The sequence below is a fragment of the Vulpes lagopus genome, chromosome 8, assembly GCF_018345385.1.
Source record: "Vulpes lagopus strain Blue_001 chromosome 8, ASM1834538v1, whole genome shotgun sequence".
In the NCBI taxonomy this organism is placed as follows: Eukaryota; Metazoa; Chordata; class Mammalia; order Carnivora; family Canidae; genus Vulpes; species Vulpes lagopus.
Genome location: NC_054831.1, coordinates 16,644,605 through 16,659,116, shown reverse-complemented (window position 1 = coordinate 16,659,116; position 14,512 = coordinate 16,644,605). Strand labels below are relative to the sequence as shown.

The window sequence follows — 14,512 nt, the reverse complement described above, 5'->3', positions numbered from 1 at the left end:
AGTGAGAATTATGACATGGCACTTGTGACCAGACTAAACCAAAAATGGGAGCCCAAGGATCACCAAAATTTCTTTGCCTCACTGGTTGTTACTTGAAAAAGTAAGAGAAGGCTATTCAAACACTGTGTCTGAATACTTTTTGTATTCCAAAATATGCTAATGGAGACTGACATACAGTTCAACCTAATGAGTGTTTAAAGATGGAGAAACATCCCAGTAATTGATACAGAAAATAGGAAATCCTCATCATCCAATGCCCTTTAGAAAGACTTCGAATTCATAAGGGGATCAAGGGATCATTCTACTCTAGTCAGTTTTGAAACGCTGACATAGAAAAATAGAAGGACAATGGGGAGAACAGATACAACAGCTGATGCAATTGCACAGAAGGACATAAATACCTCTTACTGTCAAAAGTTCTACAGAGGGCATTTATAAAATATTTAGATACGTAGCTTCCTTTGCAGTTGGGTAAATCACCTGGGCTTCAAAAATCAAAGCAAAAGGATTTAGGAACAGTTAAGAAACCTCCCAAGTTCTAAGGGAATTTTAAATCAATTATGCCCATGGTTGGAAGAAGAAATTTTGAGTAATTCTAAGAAAATCCCTCATTGCGTTTTATTTTGTTTTACTAGAACATATTAAAAGAACTGAGAGTCCAAAAGAAAGTAGGTTATATGGAAAACATTCTCCTTGGCCTTCAAATCACTGGATTTGGGCTATTCACTTACAAGTTCTACTCTAATCAAGTTTTCCATAAGAAGAGAAGTTTTAGCCACTGAAATCTGAACAATCTTTTCAATGGCACCCCATAGAAAGGGAAAAGAAAAACACCTTCTTGTGTTTGAAAAAGTCTTATTAGTCTGAAATGAAAGATATCACCTTCCAAAAGAACAAGAGAAAAGGCTGGCTAGTTCAAGTCAGAAACCCAGGGTGGAGGTTTCCAAGGCCCTTTTATTAGGGGAAGCACAAAACTTTGTAGTTGTAGTTCCTTTGTAGCACAAAACTTCACATATGTATCAGACAATCAGATCAGTTCCTAAAAATTAGGGGAAAAAAAGGAAAAACAAAACATGTATTTTTTATATATATTAAACATAAATTAAAAGCAATTTATAAAATGGTCACCTTTCTTACAGCATAAATGCAGAGTGAACTATGAATGCACCTCCAGGTTTAAGTTGTTAAAGTTGTTTTGTTTTGTTTTCCGATAATAAATAAATAAAATTCGTTCTTAGGTTTTGGATCCACCTGTGCCACAGCAGGGCTCTGTGTCATTATTGGCTCTTCTCCCCCTGTCGCTCCTATGCGCAGCATTGGGTTGTGCAGCAGCCACCAATTTCACTGGCCCATCAGGGTACTGGCTGTCTTTTCGGGGTGGCATCCGTTCGTTAATTCGGTCCAGGCCTCGGGCTTCTTCAAAACTCCGGATCCTGTGCTGAAGCGAAAACCCTCTGATGGCTACAGAAAAACAGGAAAGGGAGGAGCTTGATTAGACAACAAAGCAACAAGCTTAAAGTTTTCTTTAGCATACAGCAACCTCGTAGAGAAAACCAAAGAAGGGTTGGAGCACATGTCTGGTGAAAGTAATATGCAAGACTTGATTTGATTCAGCCTCATCTGAAGCTACTGCCTCCTTAAGGCCGATAAGGCCATCGAAACTGAGAAAGTTAATTTTCACGGAAGCTCAATACAATTAATCATGGTCTAAGTATACCTGACAAATGGCTAAGTTCATTCTTAACCTCAATACATTTGAGAAACAGTTTCTTATGGGCCTGAAACATGCTTAATGTAAGAGAAGAGACAACACTAGAATAATAGAACAAGTTCAACCGAGTAGTTGACTTTAGCACAAACACCATATTGACCACAAAAAAAGTAATAAAAGAGCTCATCTTTTTGTTTAGAAGGACAGCTTTTGCTCTTGCACAACCAGGGACTGAATATAAGTTAAAAGGCATCTAAAAAAGAGCTTCTGGATGTCTTCCTTCTAGTTGAACTTTTGTATCACCAAGGAAAGGCATTCCTATTTTGAACCCACCTTACTTAACAAAACAATGAAATTAATAACACAAGTTTATCAATCCCAATTATTTCCATTATTGGATTCATAGATGATCTGTTACTTGAAATTTGTTTTCATAGAAACAGATAATTTAGCCTAACTGCCTTAGGGCAACCTCAGAAATGAATCCAACTAAATCCTTGTCCAATTGTGCCTCTGCTCTGGATATCCCTCAGAATCATTAGATAAAGAGGCTGACCTGTTTGAGTCTCTAGTGATCACACAGAAGTCACTTCTCTATGGAAGGGCTACAGGATTAAACTACCTGATTCCTCATGACCAGTTGCTTAAGCTTCAGCCATTGCATTAAAACTGATAGAGCCCAGAGAGGCCTTTAGCTGTGGAGAGGGTAAATTAACATAAATACAGGACACAAAGGAAACACTTTGTGAGCATGCCTAGAAATATTTATTCCTTTTCTCACTGTTACATTTCTGGTGATGCAATAATAGAAGATTTCAGATGTTGACAAAGCTCTTAAAACTAGTAGACAGACACATGATCACATCTATCATAGGAATATGGCCATACCTTCCCGGGCCTCTACCGCTTCTACTGTGGCTGTAAGAGGCAGGAGCAGTGGCATGCAAAAATGAAGACAGAAAAAGAGTGAGTAAACCAACAGCATTGCTGCCAGCACAGACATCCCAGGCTCCCACCTCAGCCTATTCCCATCCATAATAAAAGTCAACTAGTTAGAGAAGTGAGGATTACTGCAAAAAACTAAATTGGGGAGAAAACGTGAAATGGGGAGAGTTTCTGATACTTTTAACATTTCAGGTGGCATGGGAACATTTTTAGCTAATAGCATCTATAGCTAAGACAACAGGTCAGTCAAGCTGACTATAAAAAACCAAGAGTTATGTTGCTTTCCTCATTTTTAAATAGCCAGCTGCTAATTTACGTCTTGACATTCACATATCAAAATAAGTTGAGTCAAGTAATTTAACATTACAACTGCTCTTTAGTTTCTAACAGCTCAGATGGTATTCAATGAGCTGTTGCTGGGTCCTATTCAAAATGGTTATTTAAGACTACTTCTTACTGCTCATAAGCAATTTATGTAGGGTAGGGTCCAACTGTCCTTTTTAATTACCTAATAAAAAGAGAATGGCCTTCGAATAACAGACTAGCATTTGGAAGGAGAGAAAAATGGGTTATAAGTAAGTGGTTATTTCTTGTCCAGGGGTAGAATACTAAACTGGCAAAGACATAAAACTACTCAATACTGGATACAAATTCATGTACCATTTGGGATTAGAGATCTAGCAGAAGCTGACATTTCCAACCCATACATGGCTTCCATTCACTGTGCAGGAGAGTGGGTCAATTACTAAGAGAGCCTTCTCCTTCAGTGATGGGAAAGGAAGCAATTTAAAAATTAGTGCCAGGAGGTAAACTTCCTTGCATCATCTTTTTAAAACAGTAAAAACCCTAATATATGAAAAGGTTACAGGTTGTAGCAAGAAAGATCCTATTAGAGGAACCCTCTCAGTTCCTTCAGTAACAAATTTTTACAAGAAGTCAGGGAAAAATAATGAGCAGTATAGCTTACTGTTTCTGAGGTTTTATATAACAAGAGAGGAGAAACTGGGAGGACTGACAATTAACCTCCTGTCACAATGTGAAAAATGGAAACTTGGAATCAACTTATCAAGTGCTTGAATTTGTCCACCATATGTGGGCCTGTGGTAAAGCAATGTCACACCCTTCCTAATCTCCTGGAATAGAACAAATAAACTTTTACAAGAAAATGATAGTGCCTTCAAGCAGTACATCACTGCTGCTGCTACAAAGTGGAAGAACAAAGCACAGCCTGAAATTGTATACAGGTTGTTGGTCTAATTAGAGTTTAAAAGCTATGTGGTAAAATGTGTACTAGTATTACACTGTTTTGAGTCCTTCTAGAATTACTTTTTGCATGGAGTTTTAAGATACTAGCCTGCATTAAGGGGCATTATAAGAAACAGTCACAAAAAAACCTGAGAAACTGGTTTGTTTATATTTAATTTATATATATTTATTATATTTCTTTACTGAAATATAATTCACTTACCATAAAATTCACTTGTTTAAAGTGTACAGTTCAATGATTTAATATATTTAGAGTTGTATAACCATCACCACAATCTATGGTTAAAACATTTTCATCACCCCAAATATCCCTTCCCCTTAATCCTTGAGCCAACCAACAATCAACTTTCTGTCTCTGCACATTTGCCTGCTCTGGACATTTCACATAAATGCAATTGCACAGAGGGTGATTTTGGTGACTGGCCTCTTTCACTTAGCGTAATGATGGGAAAATGACAATGTTTTTAAGGTTTAGTCATGTTGAAGCACGTACCAGTAATTCCTTCCTTTTTATGACTGAAGAGTATGCTGTTGTGTGAATAGCCACCTCATTAGGTGATGGACATCTGGGCCATTTCTACCTACTGGCTCTAATGAAAAATGCTGCTGTGAACAAGTCTTTGTGTGGATACATTTTCATTTTGGGGGGTATACAACTACAAGTGGAACAGTTGGTCATAAGGTCAACTGATGTTTACTGATCTAAGGAACTGCCAGATTGGTTTCCAAAATACTTCACCATTTCACATTTCTACCAGCAGGGTACCAGAAGATCTCAATTTCTCTACATTCTCACCAACACCTGTTACTATCTGTGATCACAGCCATTCTGGGTGTGGTATGTAGTGGTATCTCATTGTTGTTTGGATGTGTTTCCTTAATATCTAATGATGTTGAGCAACTTTTCCCATGCTTGTTGGCCAGTTGCATGTCTTTGGAAAAATGTCTATTCAACTTTTTTTACTCATTTTTTAACTGGGTTGTCTTTTTATTATTCAATTATAAGCGTTCTTTTCTGTTTTCTAGATATCAGTCCCTTATCAAATGTATGATTTGTAAATATTTCCACCCATTCTATGGGTTGTCTTTTCACTTTCTTTTTTAAAAGACTTTTTTATTCATGAGAGACACAGAGAGAGGGAGAGACATCAGCAGAGGGAAAAGCAGGCTCCCTGCAGGGAGTCTAATGCAGAACTCGATCCCAGGGCCCTGGGATCACGCCATGAGCCAAAGGCAGATGCTCAATCACTAAGCCAACCAGGCGTCCTGTCTTTTCACTTTCTTGATGATGGTTTCATTTGTAGCACAAATGTTAATTTTGATGTAGTCCAATTTATTACCCACTTGTTTCTTATTTTATGGTCTTTGTGAATCTCATTCAGTTCTTGGCACTCCTCTTTATTTCGGTACTAGGAAGCTTGGGAGTAAAATCTGTGACTATCTATTGGCTTTTTGTTTGTTTGTTTTCCTTTGTGCTCCAATTCCAAGCATATTTATTTTACTTCACTGTGTTATATGTACACTGTAACTTACTCAAATCCCTCTTGGAACAAGCTAAGACATAAATGAATGAATCCCATAAGGCCATATGGGATACTGTTGGTTGAAAGCTCTCCAAGTAGAGTTACCAGAACAATAAAAGGTCTTTTTTAGCTAATGCTCCAGTTTGCCAATGAACCTGTAAAACTGAGTGATGGGAAAACGACAAAATAAATTCAGTTTCTGTCAATCAATGAGACATAAGAAGCTCTAAAAAGCTGGCTCCAACTTTAGTTTTGTTCTTAAGCATTCCTGAAGACATCTATCAATTTCAAAAGTATCAATAAAAATGCTATTTTTATTAAAACACTCATATTCCAATTAGGAATGAAGAGAAACTATATACTTGGGACTGAGAACAAAAGACAGACCAAAGATTACAAACAAATCTCCAAATAGCACATTCATACAATTCTCTTCATTATTCATCCCAGATTTGGTCTTTCAAGGTGCAGATTAAAACAACAACTTTGTGGATCAGCAAGTTTCTAAAACTTTTCAAGTAAGGATATAGACATTCCCTTTTTCCTTATCCATGGTATTTCCTACTAATTCCAACCTGCCTCGTCAGAAGTACTCTCAGAGTAGCTCCCATGACTGACTACCAAACAAAGTAATGGAAGTACTTTGTTTATAAGAAACTGCACATTTGTTTGAGAGAAAAAATTTCAACCTGAAGTAGTTTACTGATCCTTTCTATGAAACTAAAGAAATTAAGAAAATAGTTATGTACTTCCAAGGAGAAAATGTTCATTCCTCCTTCCAAATAGTTGAACTCTAATATTCCAGTATTTAATTTGAAAGAGAAGGAGCAATTCAATCCTATAAAAGGAAAGGGGAAGAAGGGGCTTGTTCCTATTAATATCAGTGGATTTTCCACAAAAAGCAAAGGATTCCTATAAGTAATGGTATGACAAGGAAAAAAAAAAAGAGAGAAACAATGTAATAAAATAAGGGGCCAATAAAAGCAGTGAAAGTCTAGTTTAAGTTGTGAATGCTTCAACTTCAGTTTTTGTGCCTAGAATTAGTTGCCTTGCTTGACCACATCTATGTCTATTCTGACAAACATTGATCTCTTCATTACAGGGTTCCATAAAGCCCTCTCCTTACAAGTCAGCATCCATAAGCTTTTTAGTACTGACACTGACTGGATAGGTAGGTGACTGTGGCACTGGAATAGGATATGGCTGGCAGGCAGAGGCAAACTCCCTCTCTGAGAAATTCTAACACCCAAAAATAAGACATTAAGTGGGGTGTCTACATGGCTCAGTCAGTTGAGTGTCTGACTCTTGATTTTCACTCGGGTCATGATCTCAGGCATGAGATCGAGCCCCACATGGGCTCCACACTCATCAGGGAGTCTGCTTGAGATTCTCTCTCTCCCTTTCCCTCTACCCGTCCCCTGGCTCAAGTGCTCTCTCTTTAAAATAAATAAATCTTAAAAAAAAAAATACATGAGACATATCATGTGCACCAATATCTAAACGTTTTTGTGTATGAATACACTTATGTAACTACTACCCAGATAGTGAAATATACAGCATTGCCACTACTCCAGGAGTCCCCTCTGCTTCTTCTGAGTCAATATTCTCCCAACAGTGTCATTCTGCTTCTATTACCATTTAGCTAGTTTGCTTATTCTTTTTTCTTTTTCTTTTCCTTTTTTTTAAAGATTTTATTTATTTATTTATTTATTTATTTATTTATTCATTTATTTATTCATGACACACACACACACACACACACACTCACACTCACACAGAGTCAGAGACACAGGGAGAGGGAGAAGCAGGCTCCATGCAGGGAGCTCAACATGGGACTCAATCCCAGGTCTCCAGGATTAGGCCCTGGGCTGAAGGCAGTGCTAAACTGCTGAGCCACCCGGGCTGCCCCTTTCTTTTTTTGTTTAAGGATTTTATTTATTTGAGACAGAGCAAGAGAGAGTACGAGCAAAAAGAGGGTCAGAGGCAGAGGCAGAAGCAGGCTCCCCACTGAGCAGGGAGCCCGACATGTGGCTCAATCCCAGGACCCTGGGATCATGACATGAGCTGAAGGCAGATGCTTAACCAATTGAGCCACCCAGGTGCCCCTAGTTTGTCTATTCTTGAACATCCTATAAATTACACAGTCTGTGCCCTTTTGTGCCTAGCTTTTTTAGTTTACCATAACATTTGTGAGATACAACCATGTTTTTGCATGTATCTATAATTTTTTTCATTGATGTGTAATATTCCATTGTATAAACAGATCACATTTATCTATACTGCTATTGATGAACATTTAGGTTTTTCCCCCTGTTTGGGGCTATTATGAATAAAGCTATGGTGAACATTCTTATGCAATTCCTTTGGTGGACATATACGAGGATACGTATATCCTTGATATACGAGGTCTGGGATTGCTGGGTTTTAGGGTACTATAATGTTTTGCTTTATTGCCCAACAGTTTTCCAAAGTGGTTGAACCAATTTACACGCCCAGCAGCAATGTATATAGTTCTATTCTCCTCAAATTCACCAACACTTGGTATTGTTAGAATTTTTCTTTTTTAAGATTTTATTTATTTACTCATGAGAGACACAGAGAGAGAGGCAGAGACACAGGTAGAGGGAGAAACAGGCTCCATGCAGGGAGCCCGACATGGGACTCAATCCTGGGTCTCCAGGATCACACCCTGGACCGAAGGCAGCGCTAAACCGCTGGGCTACCAGGGCTGCCCTAGAATTTTTAATTTTAGCCATTTTGCTGAATATAATGGTATCTCACTGTGGTTTTTTTTTTTTTTTTTTCTCACTGTGGTTTTAATGTCTATTTCCCAGATGAGTAACTATATTAAGCATCTTTTCATATGCTCTCTGGCCATTTTGATACCCTCTTTTGTGAAGCATAAAGTGTAGTTGTATTTTTCTTCTTGAGTTTATAGTTCTTTATAGATTCTGAATTTAAGCCCTTTGTCAGACAGACATATTGCAAAAAATCTTCCCTCGGTTAATGGCTTGCCTTTTCCCTTTCTTAATCATATATTTTTGTGAATAGAAATTCTCAGTTTTAATGAAATTTAATTGATTTTTTTTTTAAGGTTACTACTTTTTGTGCCCTAAGGACTCTTTATCTACTTCAATACTCTCCATATTTTTTTCTGGGAGTTTTATTGTTTTACCTTTTATGTTTAAGTTATAATTCATTTTGAGTTAATTTTTGTATATAGAGAGAAGAGTTAAGATTCACTTTCCCCTCACATGGATATCCAATTGCTCTAATATCATTTATTGAAAGAAGCCCTAATTTTAAATTTTCTGTTGACTGCTGGGTAATGGGAGCACATCTTCCATAAAAGGAGTATTTCTCATACTCACCTGTCTCAATAGTCTGCTTTCCTCCTGAGAGGACACCTAGAGGGAGTGTCCCTGTAGGAGTCAGGCCCTTAAGAGTCAGCACACTCTCACTCTCTTCCCTGCAAAGGAAGGTGAAAGCCCTACATTAATGCCAGGATGTCTACCACTCAGCAGTTAAAAGATACTAGAAGGGAAGTTAAGATGCACAGAGATGGAGGACAGGTTCTCCTTCTTCCTACCCCTTCCCTGACCCAAAGAAAAAGATGCTTTCTGTAAATATTCCAATTTTAAACAACCAGCAGGTTCAATAGCCAGGAACTATTTAAATGTTTCCCATATATCATCCCATTTAATCCTCCTAATAACTGTGTAAAGCAGGTCTTGTTATTATCACACTTTTATAGACAAGGAAACTGAGGCTCAAAATCATAGCTAAGAAGAGATCGAGCCAGGATGTGAACACAAGCAATCTGGCTCCAAGAATCCACAGTAAGTCACTGCATTCACTACATCTAAGCTTGTGTCCAATGTTTGCCAAAGCATTTCTAGTCACTTTAACATATCGGTTAGATTTAGTGTGCACTCAGCTCTGAAGACCTATCCAATCATACCAAACTCCAATTCTAAAAAAAACTGTCCTGAAATCAACTTCTAATTGTCTCTCAAAATGCCTTGATCCCACACTGTAATGACAGATTTATCCTTACCGCAGAATTGAAAAGACCCGTGCCATCTTCCCAATAGCTCTGATTTTATTCTTGATGATCTCCTTTCGAACTGTAGTGCCTCCTTCAATACAAAGAATCAGTGAGTTAAAAGAATGTGTTAACAGGTTTGATGATAAAAATGCAGGATGAAGTCTCTTTCTAAGTTAAAGAAATGGTTGTTTTAGAAAAGGAAATCAGGGCCTAAGTTTGTTTAGACAAACAAAAATCCCAGAAAGTTCTAAGGAGCAAGAGAAAAAAACAACCTAAGGGGGAAACAAGATGAAAAAATGGAGGGGTCACAACAAAGACAGACTGGATGGACCTACGAGAGGTAGGGACTTCTTTGTGGCCTCTGAAATGCAGAGCACAGCAAAGAATGAAACATACACATGTCAACAAAGACAGCTGCTACAGCAAAGATCTCTTCTGAGAATGCTGTGGGCCACCTCAGGATGCAGGGTTTGGCCTGCCAAAGGGCAAGTGATGATTCACGCAGTTGTCTTCTGCAGGCAAACATACAGCTAGCTCTCCTCAGTTTAGTGAGGGCTGCTTTCATTCTATAATCCTCACTTACTCACACACCAGTGAGTTACTTCCTACCATAGACAACTGTGCAATATCAGTTATGATGGAGGCTTCTTTAAAAAAGCTACCACAACATTGTATGGCCTTTTCTCATCTAAGATTCAGGGAACAGCTCACACATGAAGCCAAGGTCCAGGCATGCACCAGGTGACCGCACTCAAAAGTCAGAAAGAGAAACATGGCCTCTCCTTCCTTGCCCCTTCAGCTCTCAATATTCTGCAGAATTATACAGCAGGCACAAAGAAAACATTTACACTAAAACAGAAAGGGAGGATGGAGAGCCTCTCTGAAATCATTCAACTACAACTAAAAAGGTCTAATAAAATTAATAGGCTGTGGTGGGACAGACAGCGGGTATTAAGCTCTTAGCACATTTTAGTCGGATACCTTTCCGATAGCTGGAAATGTAGTGATCTTCAGGGAGAAGAGACAGCAAGAAACAAGGAGATGAAGATAGAAATATGGCAAGAGAAATTTAAATTGACATGGAAGAGAGAAAAATCAAAATGAAATGCAATGAAAGAAGCAGGCTACTATCTTTATCGGTTCAGAAGAGACATCCTTGGTAGCATGACAGTATTAAATTACAGAATTCTTGTTAGCATTTTCCATTTCTCAAAAGTCTATAGTTTTACATTAATTCACATTTGTTATCATCCAACATACCCTGTCCCCCCATAAGTCACGCAAATAAAATTAGACAAAGAAAAAGATACTGTTTGGGAAACAAATGACACTGAAAACAGGGAACCAAAACAAAGGGCAATATGAAGAGCCTACAAATCTCTTAAGAGAGGTATATTTTTTGTTTAATTTTTGTTACTATCTACCTACATCTTTTTGGAGATATTATAGTCTTTCCCTTTTTCACTTTTGTATTCTCTTCAGAATCTCACATTCATTCACATTGCTTTTTGCTGTTTGTGTTGCTGATTCTCTTCAAGACTTTCCTGATGTAATCCCAGGAGTCTGCTTGTGGCTGAGAATGGGGACCTACAAGGTTCTCCAAGTTGCCGAGTGGACAGCTTTATCAGAAGTGATCAGAGTGGGACTTTGTGAGGGAGTTCTCTGTATCAGTATTGAGGATATACATGGCCACTTAATTCACATGTCTCGGGTACGGCACTGACATCCTCAGTTGTACCCCTAATCCAGAAATTCTTTGGCTTACACTTTTTTTTAGAGATTAACCTCCCGACCTGGAGGTGAGGCAGTTACCCAGTAACAACTAGGACTTAATTGTCTTTTTCTTTTAAGATTTTATTTATTCATGAGAGATACACACAGGCAGAGAGAGAAGCAGGCTCCCTGTGGGGAGCCTGATGTGGGACTTGATCCCAGGACCCCGGGATCATGACCTGAGCCAAAGGCATAAGCTCAACGACTGAGCCACTCAGACGCCCTGTAATTGCCTTTCAAATAGCTTCCATCTAGTCTCATTTCAACTCAGTGACCATCTCCCTCCTCCCCACAACCCACAGTCCCCAATTCTAGAAATTGCTACTACCAATTCATTTGCCTTTTGAGAATTCTGTGCTGGAACTCAGCATTCCCCATTACTTCAGCTTTCTTGAATCAGCCAAGTGAGGAACATTCATTCATTTGTTTTCCAGCTTCTAAAAAGTCCTGCAAAAATCTGTTTTTATAGGTTTGTAACTTTTAAAACTTTTTTTTTTTTTTTTTTTTTTAATGATAGTCACAGAGAGAGAGAGGCAGAGACACAGGCGGAGGAAGAAGCAGGCTCCATGCACCGGGAGCCTGATGTGGGATTCGATCCCGGGTCTCCAGGATCGCGCCCTGGGCCAAAGGCAGGCGCCAAACCGCTGCGCCACCCAGGGATCCCTTAAAACTTTTTTATTGTCAAGTAGGAGAAACATAAAGAAAAGTACAAAATACAGATATATAATCTCTCTCTTCCCAAAGAAAATTGTTCTCTTGACCCTTATTGAAATCACTTTCTTGCTGTTCTTTATAGTTTTACCATGTAAGTGTGTGTGGATCCACAAACACCATGGTTTTCATTGTTTTTGAACTTTATGTAATTGGAACAATCAAATATATTTTTTTGTGTCTGGCTTCTTTTGCTTAACATTATGTTTTTGTTTTTTCTTTTAAGATTTTATTTATTTATTCATGAGAGAAACACAGAAAAAGAGAGAGAGGCAGAGACACAGGCAGAGGGAGAAGCCAGCTCCATGCAGGGAGCCCGATGTGGGACTCAATCCCGGGTCTCCAAGATCATGCCCTGGGCTGCAGGCGGCGCTAAACCTCTGCGCCACCAGGGCTGCCCAATACTGAGGTTTCCCAAATTAATGAACATTTCTTTCCATTTGTTTAGATCTCCTTTAATTTCTCTAATAATGTTTTAGGGATCCCTGGGTGGCTCAACAGTTTGGCACCTGCCTTTGGCCCAGGACGTGATCCTGGAGACCTGGGATCAAGTCCCGCATCAGGCTCCCAGCATGGAGCCTGCTTCTCCCTCTGCCTCTCTCTCTCTCTCTGTGTCTATCATGAATAAATAAATAAAATCTTAAAAAAAAAACCTCTTTAAAAAATAAATAAAAATAATTTCTCTAATAATGTTTTATAGTTTGTTGTTCAGAGGTATCACACACTACTTGCTAGATTTGTTGTTATGGAGGATATCCTAAATGGCATGCTTTTAAGATTTCATTTTGTTTGTTGCTGATAATAGAAATATAAATAATTTTTGCTTATCGATTTTGTATCCAGCAGTTCTGCTATATGCATTTGTTGATTTTAACAATCTATAGATTCTTTTAAGTGTTCTCTGCACACAATCACATCATTTATAAATAATGACAATTTTGTTTCTCTCTTTCCAATCTTTATGCCCTATGTTGCTTTTTTACTGCCTTATTGTATTGGGTGCAACTTCTGATACGATATTGAATAGAAGTATTGATACTGGCATTCTTGTCTGTTCCCAGTCACTAAGGAGAGCTTTCAATATTTTGCCATATGATGTTTGTAACAGGCTTTTATAGATGTTTGTTAAATTAAGGAATTCCTTTGTAAGCGGAGTTTAACATATCTATTGCAAAAGAATGATGACTCTTAATGCTGTTTCTACATCTACTAAGATATGACTTTTCTCCTTTATAATGCAGTGAATTATACAGTTTTAAATAAAAATTTTTAAGAATAGTTTTAGATGTTAAGCAAAGTTGTGAAGACACTATAGAGTTCCCATACACTCTCCACCCAGTTCCCGCTATTATTAAGATCTTACAAAAAAAAAAAAAAAAAAAAGATCTTACATTACTATATACTGACTGAATTTTGAATGCCAAATCTTCCAACATTTCTGGAATAAATCAACTTGGTTGGGAGGCATAATTCTTTTATGTATATTGTTAGTCTGAATCTCTTGATGTTTTCTTTAGGATTATTTATTTAGGATTATTATATAGATATAATAATGTCCTTTCACATTTTAGTATCATAGTTATACAACAGCCTCACTAAATGAGCTGGGGAGCATTTCTTTTTTGTTCTCAGGAGGAATTTGTATAAGGTTGGTGTTGTTTCTTTCTTAAATGTTTGGTACATTTGTTGGTAAAGTTATCTTCACCTGGCATTTTCTTCCTAGAAAGATTTTAAGTTACAGATCCTATTTCTTAGTAGGCATGTAATTATTAAGATTTTCTGGGGATCCCTAGGTGGTTCAGCAGTTTAGTGCCTGCCTTTGGCCTAGGGCGCGATCCTGGAGTCCCGGGATCGAGTCCCACGTCGGGCTCCCGGCATGGAACCTGCTTCTCCCTCCTCCTGTGTCTCTGCCTCTCTCTCTCTGTGTCTATCATGAATAAATGAATAAATAAATCTTAAAAAAAAAAAAAAGATTTTCTATATTGTGTCAATTTGAATAAGCTACATTTTTCAGGAATCTGTCCATTTTACCTAAGTTTTAAAATTCATTGGTATAAATTTACTTTATTTTCTTAAAATCTATAGGGTCTGATGTCTACATTTTTCAATACTACCATTGGTAATTTTTGTCATATCTTATTTGGTAAATCTTACCAAGGATCCATCAATTTTATTACCCTTTTAAACGAGCACATTTTGGTATTACTACCTCTGTATTTTTTTCCTATTTTGTAACTAATATTCTTAACTTTTTATTTTATTCCATCTATTTCCTTTAGGTTTAAAGTACTATCTATCCTTTTTCAACCTTTTGAGATGGACGCTGATTTTCTGCCTCTCTTCTTTTCCAGTATATGTATTTAAAACTATAAATTTAAATACAGCTTTAGATACATCCCCCAATTGTTGTTGTTTTTTTCCCCCAAGTTTAAATCAATTTGTATTTAAGCACTGATTTTATTTTTATTTTATTTTATGTTTAAAGCTTTTATTTAGGGCAGCCTGGGTGGCTCAGCAGTTTAGCGCCGCCTTCAG

General features: G+C 37.7%; 1 protein-coding gene across 5 annotated transcripts in view; it reads right to left on the bottom strand.

The window, feature by feature from the left end:
- Positions 1–934: 934 nt before the first annotated feature.
- Positions 935–14,512, bottom strand: part of PPP3CC (protein phosphatase 3 catalytic subunit gamma) — a 97,688-nt gene continuing 84,110 nt past the window's right edge. The window contains exons 11-16 of one of the 5 annotated variants that reach the window (XR_005989456.1): positions 10,475–10,501; positions 9,503–9,584; positions 8,817–8,914; positions 2,600–2,629; positions 1,138–1,461; positions 935–1,039 (exon numbers count right to left, since the gene is read on the bottom strand). Coding sequence is in view for 4 of the 5 variants with exons in the window: in XM_041766992.1 (XP_041622926.1) it covers positions 1,235–1,461; positions 2,600–2,629; positions 8,817–8,914; positions 9,503–9,584; positions 10,475–10,501 (464 nt within the window). In the remaining variant the exon portion in view is untranslated. Of the gene's footprint in view, positions 1,462–2,599; positions 2,630–8,816; positions 8,915–9,502; positions 9,585–10,474; positions 10,502–14,512 lie in introns of all 5 variants that reach the window. The other 4 variants (XM_041766992.1, XM_041766995.1, XM_041766993.1 and 1 more) reach the window with 4 other exon arrangements.